This window comes from Patiria miniata, unplaced genomic scaffold, assembly GCF_015706575.1.
Source record: "Patiria miniata isolate m_02_andy unplaced genomic scaffold, ASM1570657v1 HiC_scaffold_7, whole genome shotgun sequence".
Taxonomy (NCBI): Eukaryota; Metazoa; Echinodermata; class Asteroidea; order Valvatida; family Asterinidae; genus Patiria; species Patiria miniata.
In genome coordinates, this window is record NW_024037074.1 from 32952644 (window position 1) to 32968755 (window position 16112).

At 40.3% G+C, this 16112-nt stretch overlaps 1 protein-coding gene across 6 annotated transcripts in view; it reads left to right on the forward strand.

Moving 5' to 3' along the window:
* LOC119744245 (fibrillin-2-like) overlaps nt 1–16112 on the forward strand; it is a 96126-nt gene that overhangs the window by 20752 nt on the left and 59262 nt on the right. For all 6 annotated transcript variants that reach the window (XM_038220091.1, XM_038220090.1, XM_038220095.1 and 3 more), the window contains 11 exons: nt 1583–1678; nt 3825–4025; nt 4646–4771; nt 5485–5625; nt 7273–7416; nt 7719–7862; nt 8886–9029; nt 9856–9993; nt 11798–11965; nt 12562–12723; nt 13623–13745. In XM_038220091.1, the coding sequence (XP_038076019.1) occupies nt 1583–1678; nt 3825–4025; nt 4646–4771; nt 5485–5625; nt 7273–7416; nt 7719–7862; nt 8886–9029; nt 9856–9993; nt 11798–11965; nt 12562–12723; nt 13623–13745 (1587 nt within the window). The remainder of the gene's footprint in view (nt 1–1582; nt 1679–3824; nt 4026–4645; nt 4772–5484; nt 5626–7272; nt 7417–7718; nt 7863–8885; nt 9030–9855; nt 9994–11797; nt 11966–12561; nt 12724–13622; nt 13746–16112) is intronic.

Sequence of the window (16112 nt, forward strand, 5' to 3'; positions counted from 1 at the left end):
GTTATTTGAATGTTTGGAAGTTAGTACTAGGGTGGTAACAAATCAGTGTAAAAAAGTTTGTTTTTATGATGACCAAATATCAAGGGTTCTGAATGATTTTGAAAACACTTTGAGCAGAATTCTAAGGCAGGGACTTACAAATGAAACTCGAAATGGACTTCTTTAAAAACAGCATATATAACTGGCATGGTTTGGGTTCTTTTCAGTGAAGAAATGACATTTCATCCTCACTAGACATCTGTGAAAGATGTGAACTTGAAAGATGTAAACCCCAGGAAATTTGTTTGACCTTCTATTTGGTAGGGGCAAGGCCGGGGAGTTCGTAAGGTAGCAGGTCCACGCTTCAATCTGTGTGAAAGGGATCATATTGGACAAAAATCAGATGTGCTTATGACAAGGCTATGTCTGTTTTTAATTTTGTGTTTTGGCCACTATTGGCACTTTGCCAAAAAAAAAAAAGGCCAAATATTTGTTTTCGTATCAAATCAAATATGGTTAAGGCATTGAGGATTTAGTTTGGAATGTATTGGGTTGCGTGAGAAAAACTCAGTGGCTCTCAGAAAAGATGAAGTGGCTTTTCTTTCTCAGTAGTAGGCCATGTACGTAGTTTTGACTTTGGGTTTAAAAAAAAATTAATTGGAAACTTCAAACAAATCAGGTATTGTCATTACAGTTTCCACATGATACTTTGATAGGCCAAAACACAAACCACATTTGTCATGGTGAGAATGAATGAAATCAGCAGGCATGAGACAAGTAACCTTGAGTTTGGTGCACTGTGTCAGAAGGGGCATGAATATATTCTTGTGGTTTTGGCAGACCTTGCAATATTATGCCGCTCTTGAAAGAAAAGATAATCCCGAAGCAGCCAAAGAAAGGATGGATTACACAAAAGATGTACATGTATGCTGTTTTATACTTATGTAGTCCTAGCCTTATTTTGCTTGATAGTGGAATTGAGTGCGTGGAACTGTCTGTCGGTATTACTATTAGGAGGAAATATCTTTGAGGAAGTTGAACAGCCCCCCCATGAAACCTTGTCGCCCCCCCCAGTCACCCCCCCCCCCCCAGTGAGATTTTGAGTTTCTAAAAAAATTATCACTGATCTACATGACGCCCCCATGAAATTTTCCAGCCCCCCCCCAGCGCCGCCCCCCCCCCCCCCCCCCCCCCACTGAAAAATTCCTGGCTACTCCACTGCTTCTTGGGTCAAATTGTTTACAGATGTGAAAAGTTTCTTTGTGATGAACAAATCTGCTGACTTCAATTTCAATTGTATTGTATAGGAAAAAAAAGAAAGAAATAATAAGAACAAAAACAAAGGCTTTTCCTCAGTATTTGCAGAAACGTAAAATAAAAAAAAACCCAAAAAAAAAAAAAAAGTATCAGTTTCTTTGTCAGCTTGAAATTTCCTAGCTTTATTTTCCAGCCAATAACTGCGGAGTTGTCTGTCTATGGAAAGTAGACTTGGGCAGTCCTTGAGCTGTCTGTTGAGTTATTATTTGATGAACATGTGGGGGAAATACCATGATTAAAATGCGATGTTGATCTTGATGTCTTTTTTTTTTCTTGTCCCCCACAGCAATTTGTAACCCTGAGTGCCTGAATGGTGGCAGGTGTATCAGTGGCAACAGGTGTTCTTGTCCCATCGGATTCATGGGAACCAGGTGTGAAACTGGTAAGAATGCATGGCGTTCCCTACATTTCGGTTTATTTGTTAATGCTGAAGTTGCTTCACGGAGCATTAATTTATAGACGTCTGGGAATTGTCAGGTCAAGTAACCAGACTAGGTGTATTGCACCCATTCATGGATATGTAACCGATTGCAAACAAAATGTGGACTAACTACATTTGGTAAATTGAGGCAGTAAGTGAAAAAGTCAGTTTATGGATTCTAAATGCTCTGTGGTGCGATCTGAGGCAATTTCTGACCACTTTAACCAATATTTTCTTAGCAAAAGATACATTGTAGTACATAATAGGGCCCTGTAAAAAAGTGGGGGGGGGGGACATGTCCCCCTGTCCCCCCAGGATTGACGCCCATGCCCCAGCAGTATGTGTTCAGAATGTGAATCAATTAGTTCTCCTCCCTTGTGTTACGATCCGAAAATCTCTGAGCTGTTATTGAATTTAGCTCACTAGAAAAACTTGGGTATTCTCAGATGTAACAAAGAAATCAAACAAGACTTACACACAAAATGTACCAGAACAAAGTGAACAAGATGATTTAAAATAATGAAACTCTGAAACCAATCTAAAGGTACAATGGTTCCACAACTAGGAAACTTCAAGTTCAAGAAATTCCAAGATCTTCGAATATAAATTCATAGTAATTGTATAAAACAAAGTTTCTTACTTTCCCAGTCATAAACACATACAGGGCAAGTGCAAGAAAAAGTGCCATTTTTTGTCCCGTGGGGAACGCCATGTTTTTTGTTTTTAAATTACATAATCATTGCAAAGACTACATTCTTATGGCTATTCTCCTTGCAGATGCCCAACATTAGGAAAAACCCACTGAAATCCATGAATATTTAAAAAAAGAAAAAACTTTTGATTAAAAGTTAATGGGACTTGCTGGCTGTGCAAATTCTTGGACTTGCCCTACATTTATGGCTGTAAAGGTCAAGGTTCACACGCAGTGCGTTCTGCATATGATTGAATATGTCTGTTCTACCATAGAGCAAGGAACAGACGCACTGAAACTTTAGGATTCACAAAACTTTCAGTTCCTTTCTCTACATGTACTTATAAATTATTGTAGGCCCTACATATCCCACACTTGTGGAAGTTGGCAAAGTCAGCGACTTCTATAATGTATGTCATATTTTTGCCCTCGGTGAGGCCTGCAGACATTCCTTCATGTAATATAAATAAATCACATTCAGGCTTTACAAGGGCACCCGGTTGAACATTTGCCGAACCAATAAAAACAATGGCATGTCCCACTGGCTTTCATAGCTGGCGAACCGCATTGGGCATGTTGCCTTTTTTTGGCCTGCGTGCCCTATTTGAAATTCAGGTTGAAAGTTGAACAGGTGGGAGTAAGACAGATATCAGATGTGTCCTTTTCAAGGTTCAGTCTAGGGGTATGGCACATTAATCACTGCCTAGTTACAGTCTTGACCCCTGACTCTCTGTTTCGCTGAAGCTTGTTCGCTGTGTTATTATTTACTTTTCAACAAATGGCTGCACACCAATAAACCCACTTCACCTGAACTTTTGACAGTTTCACACTTTAAGGTGAATGTAACAAATTTGGAACGTGTCGGAACTGAACTCAACCAAAACCAAAAACAGGGTTTTTAAACCAAAACCCAGTTTATTGTCGTTTTGCAACAGCACAATTGCACCGTGTGAAATCTTTGCAGGGTTGTGCCTTTACGGTTAGTATGGGAACCGGGCACCCAATTGTAAAAACTAAACATAGGTACCCAGGTACCCGTTAAACGAACCAATGGCCCCCCTTGGCGAGCAATTGGCCCCCCAACGGCAAAATATTTTTATGGTTTAGGGCAACCCTAGTTGGTACTATGGCCCCCCTGACACTCAGGGCTGGCGACGGGACTGTGTAATTGTCTTTCCGGTTCTATGCATGACAGTTTCAGCGAGCTGCACTTCGACAGCATTTTTTACCCATGTTTTTCCTGCACCAATGGATGCAAAACATCGGATAGATTTATTAAACGATGTCTGCTTTATATTACTAACCCTTGAATCTGTCCATTTCCTGAAAGTACGACAAATGCAAATGGTATACACTCCTTTTTAAGTGTGATCTTCTTTTGTAATTTGAGATTTTCATGCCTCTAATGCTCTGCAGACTTCCGTACCGGACCGTGTTATGCTCAGTTCAACCTGGGCGTCTGCACGGGGGAAATCTCCGGGCTGCAGTGCACCAAGGCCCTGTGCTGCTCCACCATTGGCCAAGGCTGGGGTTCGAATCCCTGCGAGGCTTGCCTCACTTTTGAGAGCCCTTGTGAGAGGGGATTTGTCATTGATGCGCGGACTGGCCAGTGCACAGGTAAATAAAAACATTCAACCTTTGTCCAAGATCAGGGCTGTCTCACCAATTCAGGCGATTTACAATGCAGTGCACCACCAAGAGTTTGCCATGGAGAGTCCAATTTTCAACTGTATGGTCGACAAAGCATGGCCCATTTGAATGTGTGTCAGAAGACAACTTGAGCTAATTTGTTATAGATTAGGGCATAGCGTTCTGTCGCCTTACAAAAAACCCACCATATTGATGAAAAGAAACAAAAAGGGCAAATATATACTCGAATCGTACGTTTACAAAACTGTACTGAACGGAAAAACAATTTCAAATGTCCCGCACTGTGAATTTGTCGACTATCTCCCACAGTGCATTGGGAAAAAGAACTCTCCATGGCAAACTCTTGGTAGCGCACTGTATTGTCAATCACCCAAATCGGAGGTGGGTTAAGAAACCCACTTGTTGAAAACCACTTTTTGCCAGTTGGCATTCCCCCTTCTACTAGAAACATGTCGGAGTGCCATTCACTCGCCTGACTACGAAAAACCTGGTGATTTCATGCACGGATCCTTAACCAACCAGTCCAGACAAAAACATCGCTATTCCCTTTTATCTGACTTCTCCTACTATCCCTGATACCACTGCAGATTCCAATGAGTGCCACGTTATACCGGGACTATGCCAGGGTGGCACTTGCACCAACACCATCGGGTCCTACATCTGCGAATGTCCGCAAGGCTTTGCCCTCAACCTACTCACGCAAGGATGCGAAGGTACAAATCAATCTTGTGAGAATAGTAAAAAGTACAAGTGATTGAAAATCAATTATAAAAGAAATCAAGAATTATAGTGGTGATGGAGATAGATATGACAGAGACTTGCTGGCTGAAATTGGGGTCTGTTTTGGCAGTGTTTTATCATCGCATGAAAGTCTTGATTACTCTTCATTAACTCTTTCAGTGCCCGCGAAATTTGAAAAAGTTTAACCCTAAAGTGCCCAACTTTAAGCGTTTTTGTTAATTGTTCGAAATTCTGTAGAAAAAAAAGTAAATAACTTTTACTCACTAAATTTGTTGTTGATGCTCTCTGGTATATCCTTGATATATTGGAAAGTCAAAAGTAGTCACAAACATAGTGATACACCCTGAAACACTGGCCTGAACACAGGGGAATTCCGCACTTTTTGCAGAAAATACGAGATTTAGTGCTGCGCCCCTCGCAAGAACTCGAATGAAAAAATAAATACAGGTCGTACATGCATGAAAATGGTACCATTAGAAAGAGCGAGAGCACCCCCTTTTGATAACATAGTTACTCTACCTCGTACATGTACGAGGTTTGGCAATTTTAAGTACGAACATTTATGAACATTACCTCGTACAAGAGGTTGGTGCTTTTGTACTAACAAATATACCTCGTACATGTACGAGTTTGGCACTGAAAGAGTTAATACAAAAAAAAAATATCACAATTTCTGTCTTTATAGACATTGATGAGTGTGTTACTATCAGCAACATCTGTTACGGTGGAGATTGTCGCAACACCCAGGGAGGGTTCCAGTGTGTCTGCAGACCAGGCTTCACACTGAGCCAAGACGGGACAAGCTGTTACATATCTGGAGGAGGCGGTGAGAAAGACTCCTCAATATTGTGAAGAATTTCCTCTTATCTTAGATTCGTATGTAGGGCTCTCTCACTGACCCACTTGACCTGCAGCCGATTTTACAAAACCTTTTCGCGACTTGCGCAATAAATTATGGCGTAACTTGCGCAATCATTTTAGGTGGCGTAAGTTGCGGTGTAGCACTGAAAATGGCATATTTTACCAGCAAATCGGGACTGTCATGGAGCCCATTATTGCGCAACTTATCAAGATTGATACAATAGGCTCACAGCTTTATGTTCAAAGTAATTGAATTTCTATTTTACTCGTTACATAGATTTTTGGAGTTGCCGAATGATTCCGAAGAAAGTTGGACAAAATTATTTTCAAAATGGCATGCTGAGGTGACCCAACGCGAACAAACAAAATTCACACACAAACAGCTGTTATCAGTGTTTTTATCCTCGTCCAAGATGTTTAAATTATTTACAACGTAGGGCAGATATGCCAAGTTTCGTGAAATAGATCGTAAGTTTATTGCGCAGCTGCACAACAAATTTGTTGCGTAAGTCTTATGCATGGCGCAAGCTATGCACTTTTTCGTGAAATCGGCTGCTGGCCTACATTCGGGTACTGGAAAGTCAGCGTTGCCATTAACGTAGGAAAAGATATTGTATAGCACCACGTGCAGTAGGTAGTAGGCAAGCCTGCAGAGCTGTGATGGATGGCAACAAGTGTGAGAAAAACATAGAGCCAATACCCAGTGCTGGGTCGATCGGCATGATTATGACAACTGTACACAGCACAGTGACCATTATGCCATTTGATAAAGAATTTGCAGTTATTTTACATGAAAGTAAGCCCTACTGTCTACTTTATAATGCACGACGTGGTTGCTAACCAAATGCTTGCCGACTGCAATGGTGGCTGATCACTGGGACACCAGATGGTCACGTGGTACTTTGACGTCATACGATCAGAACCTACTGTCTGTATTGTCCTGGTTACAGTCATACTTGTTTTAAGCAACATCGGCTGCACCCGATCACTGTTAAGTTTGGATCGTCTTGGAGTTGGCGTTCTTCATCTAGGAATTTTTCTTTAAGAGTTTGGATTTCAAGAATTGGTCTTTCAATGATACCCAGTGCTTATTTGTAGTTTTCGAAAGAAACTTGAGACTGAATGACGGCACGTTTTGTTTACATGTGCACTTTCTTTTAGGGGAGTGTGGTCTAGTGGTTAATGTTTGTGACTCGTAATCAGAGGGTCAGGGGTTCGAATCCACCTGCTGGCTATATGTTGGGTCCCTGGGCTAGCCACTTCGCCCCCACTTGCCTCTCTCCACCCAGGAGTATAAATTGGTACAAGAATTAGCTGTGGAGTAACCTGCAATGGACTGGCATCCCATCCAGGGGGCTTGACAACTCCCGTCCCCACCTGGCTCCCATAAGGAAGCTCACATGTAAACAAGGAATGACGTCATTGTATCTCAATGCTATTGTTTTTGTTGTACATTTTCTTCTGGGCCTGTACTCACAAACAAATTTAAACTCTCTAAAATAAATTTTTCAGAAATAACTATCTTTTGTTAAACTATTGTTAAATCTCATAAGAATCGTGACGGACATAAAAACTTATGCTAACGATGCGTCCATTTGTCGCCCTCGCACAGACATTAACGAGTGCCTGACCGTCCCAAACATCTGCGCTAATGGGCAGTGCCGGGACACTCGTGAAGGTTACCAGTGTATCTGTCCGGCTGGCTACACTCTGAGCCAAGACGGAATGAGGTGTAACAGAGGAACTGGACCAGTCCGTAAGAAAAAAATCCAAATTGTCCATTTTATGGACCCTATACAAAAAGTAATAATAATAATATATTCTTATATAGCGCATTACATCATCGGAAAAATCTCTTTGTAAATTAATTGTAACAAAACTGTCATTAAAATACATTTTAAAAACTCATTTAAAAATACCAGTACATCAAAAAGTTCATTAAAATACACAGTAAGACTTTCTGGATAGGCCATCTTTTGTGCTTTTATGAAATTCTTGTGGTTATCTTGACAGAAAAAAAACCCCTTAACAATGTTTCCATTTTTTTGTCCGTAAAAGCAATTAATGAGTGCGTCACCATCCCCAACATCTGTTCTGGTGGAGAGTGCCGTGACACCCAAGAAGGCTTTCTGTGTATCTGCCGCCCCGGCTACACTCTCAGCCAAGATGGGATGAGCTGCTATAGACAAACTGGACCAGTTGGTAAGAATGTATCTTCAATTCCGCCAGTAATTTTAGCCAAGTTTCTGAATGGCATTGCGTGCTCAATTGGGTGGCATCACCTTTGTTCTCGTGGTATTTGGATGCTCTGGATATTAGGAAAATGGGATTGAGAAATGAAGCAGGATAATAATATCAAGATGTTTGTCCTCAGTTTTTTCCCAATGTACATGTACTTCCCACCGCATTGTGGAGGATTGTGCTCACCAAGAATTTAAGACTTTGCAGGCAGATTTTACAAGATATACATCCTCAGGATGTTACAGAAAGTTTGTTGATATTGATAGGAATATATCTTACTTGTTTCATTTCTTTTGCCTCGCGAGTTCAACATGAGCTACGTGCTGAGTTAAAAAATTACCTAGCCAATGAAATCATGTACTCTGAACACATGATTTGAAGATATTTTTGTGGAAATCTTCTAAAGCCTGCTGGCCTTTGTCCCCATCATTTAAATCACACCACTGACAAACAAGAATACTGTGCTTTCATTGGTTAGTTAATCTTTTTAGCTCAGCACGTTGCTCAGGTTGACCGCACACAGTGAGTTTTTTACCTCGCGATGCTGAAGAAATCAAACAGGATAGATATTTGCCTCATGGCTTCGCGAGGAAGAAAACTCCGCCAAAATTCACCTCACACGGTGAACTTGCGTGCTGAGCAAACTACCCTTGAATGACTTTTTGATCAGCACGTAGCTCTCGTGTGCGGCGGGCTTACAACTTGTTACCATAGGTTTGCCAATAGCGAGTTGGATTTTCATGATGGAAATAAACATCACTGTTACCCTACCACACAAGAATGATAATCACTGCTTGCATTTCATGCGCTTGTATTCTTGTCTGAATTCAATGTGCAAATTGATTTTTAGGACCTCTGCCCAGAAACTAGCATTGTCAACTAATTTCTGTTAGATTTGCAATATCATTTATGATTGTGTGAAAAGCTTGCAATAATCTGGACCAATAAATATATATGCATCTTTTCTTTTTGTTGTTGTTAAAGACATCAACGAGTGTATTACAATCCCCAACATCTGTTCCGGTGGACAGTGCCGCGACACGCAAGCAGGCTACCAGTGTATCTGCCCAGGGGGCTACATCATGACCCGAAACGGAATGATATGTAACCCGGGAAGTGGAGGAGGCGGTGAGAAAAACATCTTCATTTGAAGCGCCCCCCCCCCCCCCCCCCCCCCCCGGAAAAGCATAAAAAAAAAAAAAAAGGGAAAAGAGGCGCGAGGTCATAGTGGTGTAAATTTAATGGGTGGGGGGGGGTGCAAAATGTCCCTGCCCCCCTCAAAAACTGATAAATCAAGAATACGTCGAGAAATACAAGATTTTTTTTGGAAAAATATGTTTTTCCCCCCTCTAGAAAAAATCCTGGCAACGCTTATGATTGTGAAGATTTTTGTTTTGTCTGTTGATGAAAATTGAGTGTGAATGCTGTGTTGGTGAGAACGTTTTTGCTCCCATCAATTTGGGGGTGCAATGGATGATTGGTGTTGCCAGGATTTTTTCTTTTTGGGGGGGGGGGGGCAAAGCACATTTCTTTCCCCAACATCCTTGTAATTTCTCTAGCATATTCTCAATTAATCATTTTTTGAGGGTGGGCAGGGGACATTCACCCACTGCACCCCCATTGACACCCCTGCAGACGCCCATTTTGTTACATGTGTATTGAATTGATATCAAATATGACTTCACACTTTTCTTTTCTTCTTTTCTTTTTGTTTATTTATTTATTTTTTTTGGGTTGCTTTTCCTGACGACGCCCATGATTGTGAATTTATATATTTGGTCCTCTTTCCTTTGACTTGTGTTTTGAAGAGTGCTTCTATACAATTCCAAGCGCATGATAATTGCTGTACACATCGCACATGCCCCCATCAATGGAGAAACCACTGTGTATATTATTGTATTTTATTTTATTATTATTATCGCAACTAACCAAATTGAACCTTATCTCTTTGTAGACATTGATGAGTGCGTTACCATCCCCAACCTATGCTCTGGTGGAGTGTGTCAAAACACCTACCAAGGATTCCAGTGTATCTGCCCAGCCGGCTACACTGTAAGCCAAGATGGCATGACCTGTTCTTCTGGAGAAGGCGGTAAGAACAAATCTTGAGTTTCTATGTCAAATTCCAGCTTGGTCGAATTGAATCGTCCTTTTGATTGTTCTCATAGGAAAGAATTTGAATTTGGAGATTCCTTCCATAATAGAATGAAAATCTGTTCTTCCTGCTTAAAATATAGAGAATTGCAGGGGTGAGATTTTTTAAAGGATTTTTTCCAGGTTCATCGATTTTTTAAATACCTCAATGAGGCTTGTTTGTCACTGTGTTTTTTAATTGGGTTGAAAGATTTATAGAAAAGAATTGCAATGTGCAGTTTTCAGGAGTGCTTTTTGAAGCAAATACATAAGTGGACCGTAGATAGACCCTGTATGGATCTGGGGGCTCTGCTAATCATTTTTTGTAGATTTAAACAAAATTCCCCCCTAAATCTCATGATTGGAATTGTCGTGCCCCATTTCTGTCATGCTGGTCCACTCCACTCCTTTCAATTAAAGAGTAACAAACAGTAGTAATTGGACAGAAACCGAGTAGACACAATTGGGCCAGCACCATCATTTTTGAGGTAATGCTCTTCGAATGCTCTTTACGTTTCTTTGGACCAGCATGGCTAGTAGTCAGTAAATGTCAGTTTCATTCGAACCCTCCCCCCCCCCAAACTCCCCCAGCGTATGGGCCTGTCATATCGTCACCGACACCACGAAGTAACACTCCACGTGTTAGGCCCCCCAAAAAATTACTCGGTCTCTGGTCAGCGCGCGCGTCGATTTTAATCATGCGCTTTAAACTTTTTTCTTCAAATTAACACGGAAGCTACAACAGTGCCCTCTATTGCCGCACCTCCTCAAATTTTTGTACCAAGGAGCACCAAGGAATGGGGAAATTGCACCAAGGCAAATGATAAAGGGCACCAAGGCAAATTATGGAGGACACCAATGTATAATGATGACACAAACTAGCAAAATAGTACCCACCTTGTCTGTACAATTCAAGCTTGAAAAAAAAAAAAAAAAGCCACCAAAAAACCCCCCCAAAAAACGCGTCGCTGCATCAATTCCGGAACTTTGGTCTGACCAGAGACCGACTATTTTTTTTTTGGCCTTAAACCATATTTTTTTTTTTTTGGTTTTCAGGTTTTTTTTTACATATTTTAACATTATTCATCAAGGCTTGCCATTGCACAAAGTTTCAAAGCTTCGAGAGCTTTACTTTAATAATTGCGCTAATAATCCATGACAACTTTGCGCGAAAGTGACAATTTTTGTTTTCACGAAGTAGCACTCAAGTTCCATTTACCATTGTAATACATGGCGCGCACTGTGCTCAAATGCGAGCAAAAACGTTTTCACAAAGTAACACTCTCCTTGTTTGAGCGCGCGCGTGCTGACCTCCGTTTCCACGAAGTAACACTCACCTAGTGTTGTAATTCATTGAAGTGTACTACTTCGTGAAAACAAAAATTTATAGTTTCGCAGCTTTTTTGGTTTCACGAACTAGCACTCACCATTTTTCTCTGATTTAATATACAAACGGGTGAAAAACAGCAAATTTAATAAATTCAATACATCAACTGTCCACAAGAGAAACCCAACTGAAAATACTCTGCAGTTTTGACGCAAAGTGTTGTTCTAGAAGGCGTGAACTTTATATGCCGTTTTCTCTGATTGCTAGTTTTTACTGGTATGTACATGAGTGTTTAATACTTCGTGGTGTCATTGACGATATAATTGGACTTGTGATGGACTCGACAACAACACCGAAACCCATGGGACCTTAAGACTTTTTGTCATATTGGAATTCAATTAATGTTTTTCTTTCAATTTCCTTTTCCCCATACTAGTGCCCGCTCGGGGTCTCTGCTTTATAAATTACGACCAGTCCAGCGGGAAGTGTTCGTCTGAGCTGACTCGCATCATGTCGCTCAAAGACTGCTGCTGTTCACTGAGTGTGGCCCAGGGTTACGGCTCCAACAGGGAATCATGTCAGGCTTGCCCGAGAAGAGGAACAAGTAAGTATCACATCTGAGCCCAAAATAAGAGCCAAAAAAGACAAAAAGAACGATTTAAGGGTGAAAATAAAGTTCTAATTTTTGAAGATTAATTTTGGTTAGTCTGGACAAGGGTTTTTGTTAACCTTGCCCATCAAGTAATAAGCTCATCAGTAATTCCCAGTGAAATGTCCTTTGAAACATTTAATGGAAACAATAAGCCATTTGTGAGTAAAAACCTATACCCTTTTGGGATTTACATTTGAAAAGCATCTGGTACACTGACTTGCTCAGAATGCTTGGCACACTTTAACTAATTCTCCAGACCAAAGACACTGTTGCTAATAACATGATTCGGGGCAAGCTCTTGCATAGTTACGTAGGAGACGCTCAGCACCAATACATTGTTCACAATGGGTGAGAATGGCACAAAGACACCAGACCATGCCGGAGCTGACGGTTGCTAGCATAAAGGCTTGCCCCGAATCACATGATATAGTAACAGTCTCTTTGGTCGGTAGAATGCAAACTTAAAACGCGCAAAGCATTGGATTAAGTCAGCGTTCCAGATTTCATTCAAATTTAACTCGCATATTGTGTGCCTTGCTCGTTTGCAGCTACCCACAGGACCCTGTGCTTCACCCCGTCCAACATCACCAACTTCTGCAGTCTGAATCCCAACATCTGCACCAACAGCAACTGCGTGTCGCTCGGGGACACCCGCTACCGCTGCGATTGCAAAGAAGGGTTCCGCCGACAGACGCAGAATATCTGCATTGGTGAGTGGACAATGCTTTTGTTCTTTTGTTCTGCATAAACCTTTACACAGGCATGCAAGTTTTCCTTGAATCAGCTGATCTCCGCTTTTTTAAATTCTCATTTCTGTCATTCAAAATAGAAAAACACTGTACAAAGTCTTCTGAATTTTGGAGTTTCCTCTTTTTTTTTGCGAATGAACAGTTGCATGCCTGTTTACGGTTAATGGCACCTTAATGGTAAAATCTCAATTTTTTATTTCTGAAATCCAGAAAAAATATCCTGACAAATCTCAACCTTGTTATATGGATCCATAAATGTTCGAGGGGGATGACCCATACCTTTTCCCCCACCCATTCCTGCTGTCTATGATACAAAAAACACCTTAGTTACATCCCATCTATCGGTATTTCAAGGGGTGCCGTTTTGGCAAAGTTTTACAAACATATACTATAGACCAGCAGTTTAGCTGGGGGGGGGGGGGAGAACACATGCCCCCCCCCATAAAAAAGGGTCCCTCCCCACTGGAAATTTGGCAGTCTGAAAACATGGCTGTTATTTTAACTGTTTAAGACCGGTTGGAGTCTGGATGCTGATATTCGACTCAGGTAATTATCAGCATCCAGACTCCAACTGGTCTTAAACAGAGTGTTTAGTACCGGCCAAGCACATATACATTCCCTTTCATAAATACCTCTTCGGTTAAAAAAATATCAAAACTTTTCGTTCCGGAAATTCCCAATGATTTTTTTCAACAATTTTACTTGATGTTTTTCGAAACACCACTGTAGCTATATTATGGCAGTGTCCATTTCGTAAGCAACTCCTTATATGGAGATTGGCACGCCTGTCACGCGTAATGCGCGATGCCGCGTTGTGAACATTCAACCAGGTTATTAGTCGATTTTTTTATTGTCATTAGATATTAACGAGTGTTCTGAATCCGGACGATGTGTCAATGGTGAATGCCAAAACGTCCAGGGATCCTACTACTGCGACTGTAACCCTGGATTTGAGCTTGCTGACGATAGGATATCGTGCGTTGGTAGGTGTTTCTTGAATTTTTTTCAAAAGATCTTGCTTTTGGCATAAAATTTGGGGCAAATAAATATATACACATATAGAGCTGGACATTGCGTAGCTGCGATCGGCTGAAGGAGAACGTGTCCCAGACGCTGATTCCGGGCGCAGTTCAAAACATGATTCAGGCGGCAACTTTCGAATTGAAATTGAGATCCTAGAATATTGTTTTTATGAATATATGCAACATTCACTGAGCTTAAGCTTCATCAGGTTAGTTGCTAAGCACCCGTTTTTAGATTTTGAGCACTTTTTTGTTGATTCATTAAAAAAAAAATACTAATGATAAATGACCTACCCTACCTTTAACACACAGCCCAGAATCCCACCTAACTTACATACTTGTACATTTCGTTTATGTGGCCCTAATTGTCCTGTGCCCTGTTCTAAAAACAGTTAACTTCTTCCTGAAGTAGGAAATATCCAAGACAAACTGTCTTCTCTCTATCATACTTCTTATGTAATATTTATGTCCCGAAATGTCAGGATTTCCCTTTATCGTAAAGTTGTCAAGACCAAATGGGTTGTTTTATCATCATTATTAGTTTCCTTGGTGAGCAATTAAACAATCTTTTTTATCTTCCATTATCAAATGTCTTGTCCCAACTTTGTTGGTTTAAAGGTACATTGTGAAATGGAAAGTCATACTTGACATATGCCTCTTTTGTGCATGAACTACAGGACATTTAAATTTAAAGAATTTTTATTAAAGGGGCACATCGTCCTGAACTCGCCGACATTTAAATGTTTAAGATTGTTAACTTTTCCTATTTCAAAGGTCTGGTTGAAAGGAAACTAACCTAATGCCACACTGTTCCAGAGAAAAGACGAAAAAAAATAATTGCTTTATAATTTGCTATTTTTTTTTAAGAATCAAAATTTAGAATTATAAAAGTTATTCACTTTTGAATGTAACATTGACCAACAAAAATCCACCCAAGTTTGGTCGTGGAATAAATTTAATATTATTTGTGGCCGTCGCCCGACAATAATTGAGTTCTCAAGGGGCACCCTTGTAGAGGCAGGGCAGATGTGTGTTTGTGCAATATCAACCCAAAATAAAATCTTTCAGTTATTTTCAGATGGTTGTAGACATCCAAAATAGATAAAATTATTTTTTTTTTCATTCAAATAAAAATACTCAAAGGTCAGAAGTTGTTAGGAGAAAAAAAAAGCACCTCTTTAAAGCACTGATAAAAAAAAGAAGTATTGTCATGTACCGTCTACAGACATTTGCACAAAAGTGTTCCCCCCAAAAATAGTTTTGGTTGATTCTATTAACCAATTGTAGGTCATCATTTTGACAATGCCAAATGTTGAAACTGGGTCACCCTACTGTAAATGAAACGACAAGGACATTAATGGGTTGTTTTCATTTGGAAATATCAAAAAAGTTTAGGAATGCACACCCATCCGTCTGGCAACCGAAACTAGCACAACTCATGATGTGTGTTGCCTCTGGTTGCAAATTATGGGCAGCCTCGCTTCAAATCGGTCCAGTGGTTATGTTATCGCTAACATGTGTAGCAACAGGATGACAATCAATTTAGAAAACTCCAAACATCCAGTTTCAGACGTCCCCCCTCCCTCCTCAGGAAGCTGTTGAACAATAACAGAGACCAGCTGTTTTGATAAAAAAAAAAAACTTCCGGAAGGATAGCACGCTTCCTGTTTGCTGTTCATGCGTTCCCTTACCGGGTCAGGGTAACTGTTTGACCCTGTGCGTTGAGGGAGATGGAAATCGGAAACCTTAAAAAGAAAAATCAAAAAAAAAAAATAACATGTTTACAAAAATTAAATGATAAACCTTACTTGATACTCATCATTGGTTAAATTTGTTAGTCTTAAAAAAAAATCAAACCCCAAAACTTACATGATGCCTTTTAATGGGTAAAAGCTGAAATATTCTTGCCAGCTTCCGTGAAATAGAACCGACTTACATGTTGTTGAGATCTTAAATACTTGGGACAAATTTAACAACGTTTTAAATGTTCACAACTGTTCTGTGTAAAGTGTGAACCTTATTCATTTGTTAGATGTAAAAGTCAAGGTCATATGTGAAAAGGGAATGAATGGTGTGCATGGCACTCCATACCTTAAATTGCTCATAGAATGAAGACTTCTCAGTGAAGTAGTTTTTCTCAAAATTTTGTAATGGTAACACTATGAATAAATTACACTATTACAATGATATGCTTGTATAATTGAGGTATGGGTGGCAAAACATACTAACAATGCCATCTATGTGAAAAGCAGTGAAGATATCTGTATTGAGGTTGTTCTGTGAGTGGTTTCCTGGTTGACAAAAGTTGCCTATGGTAAAGGTGGGGGG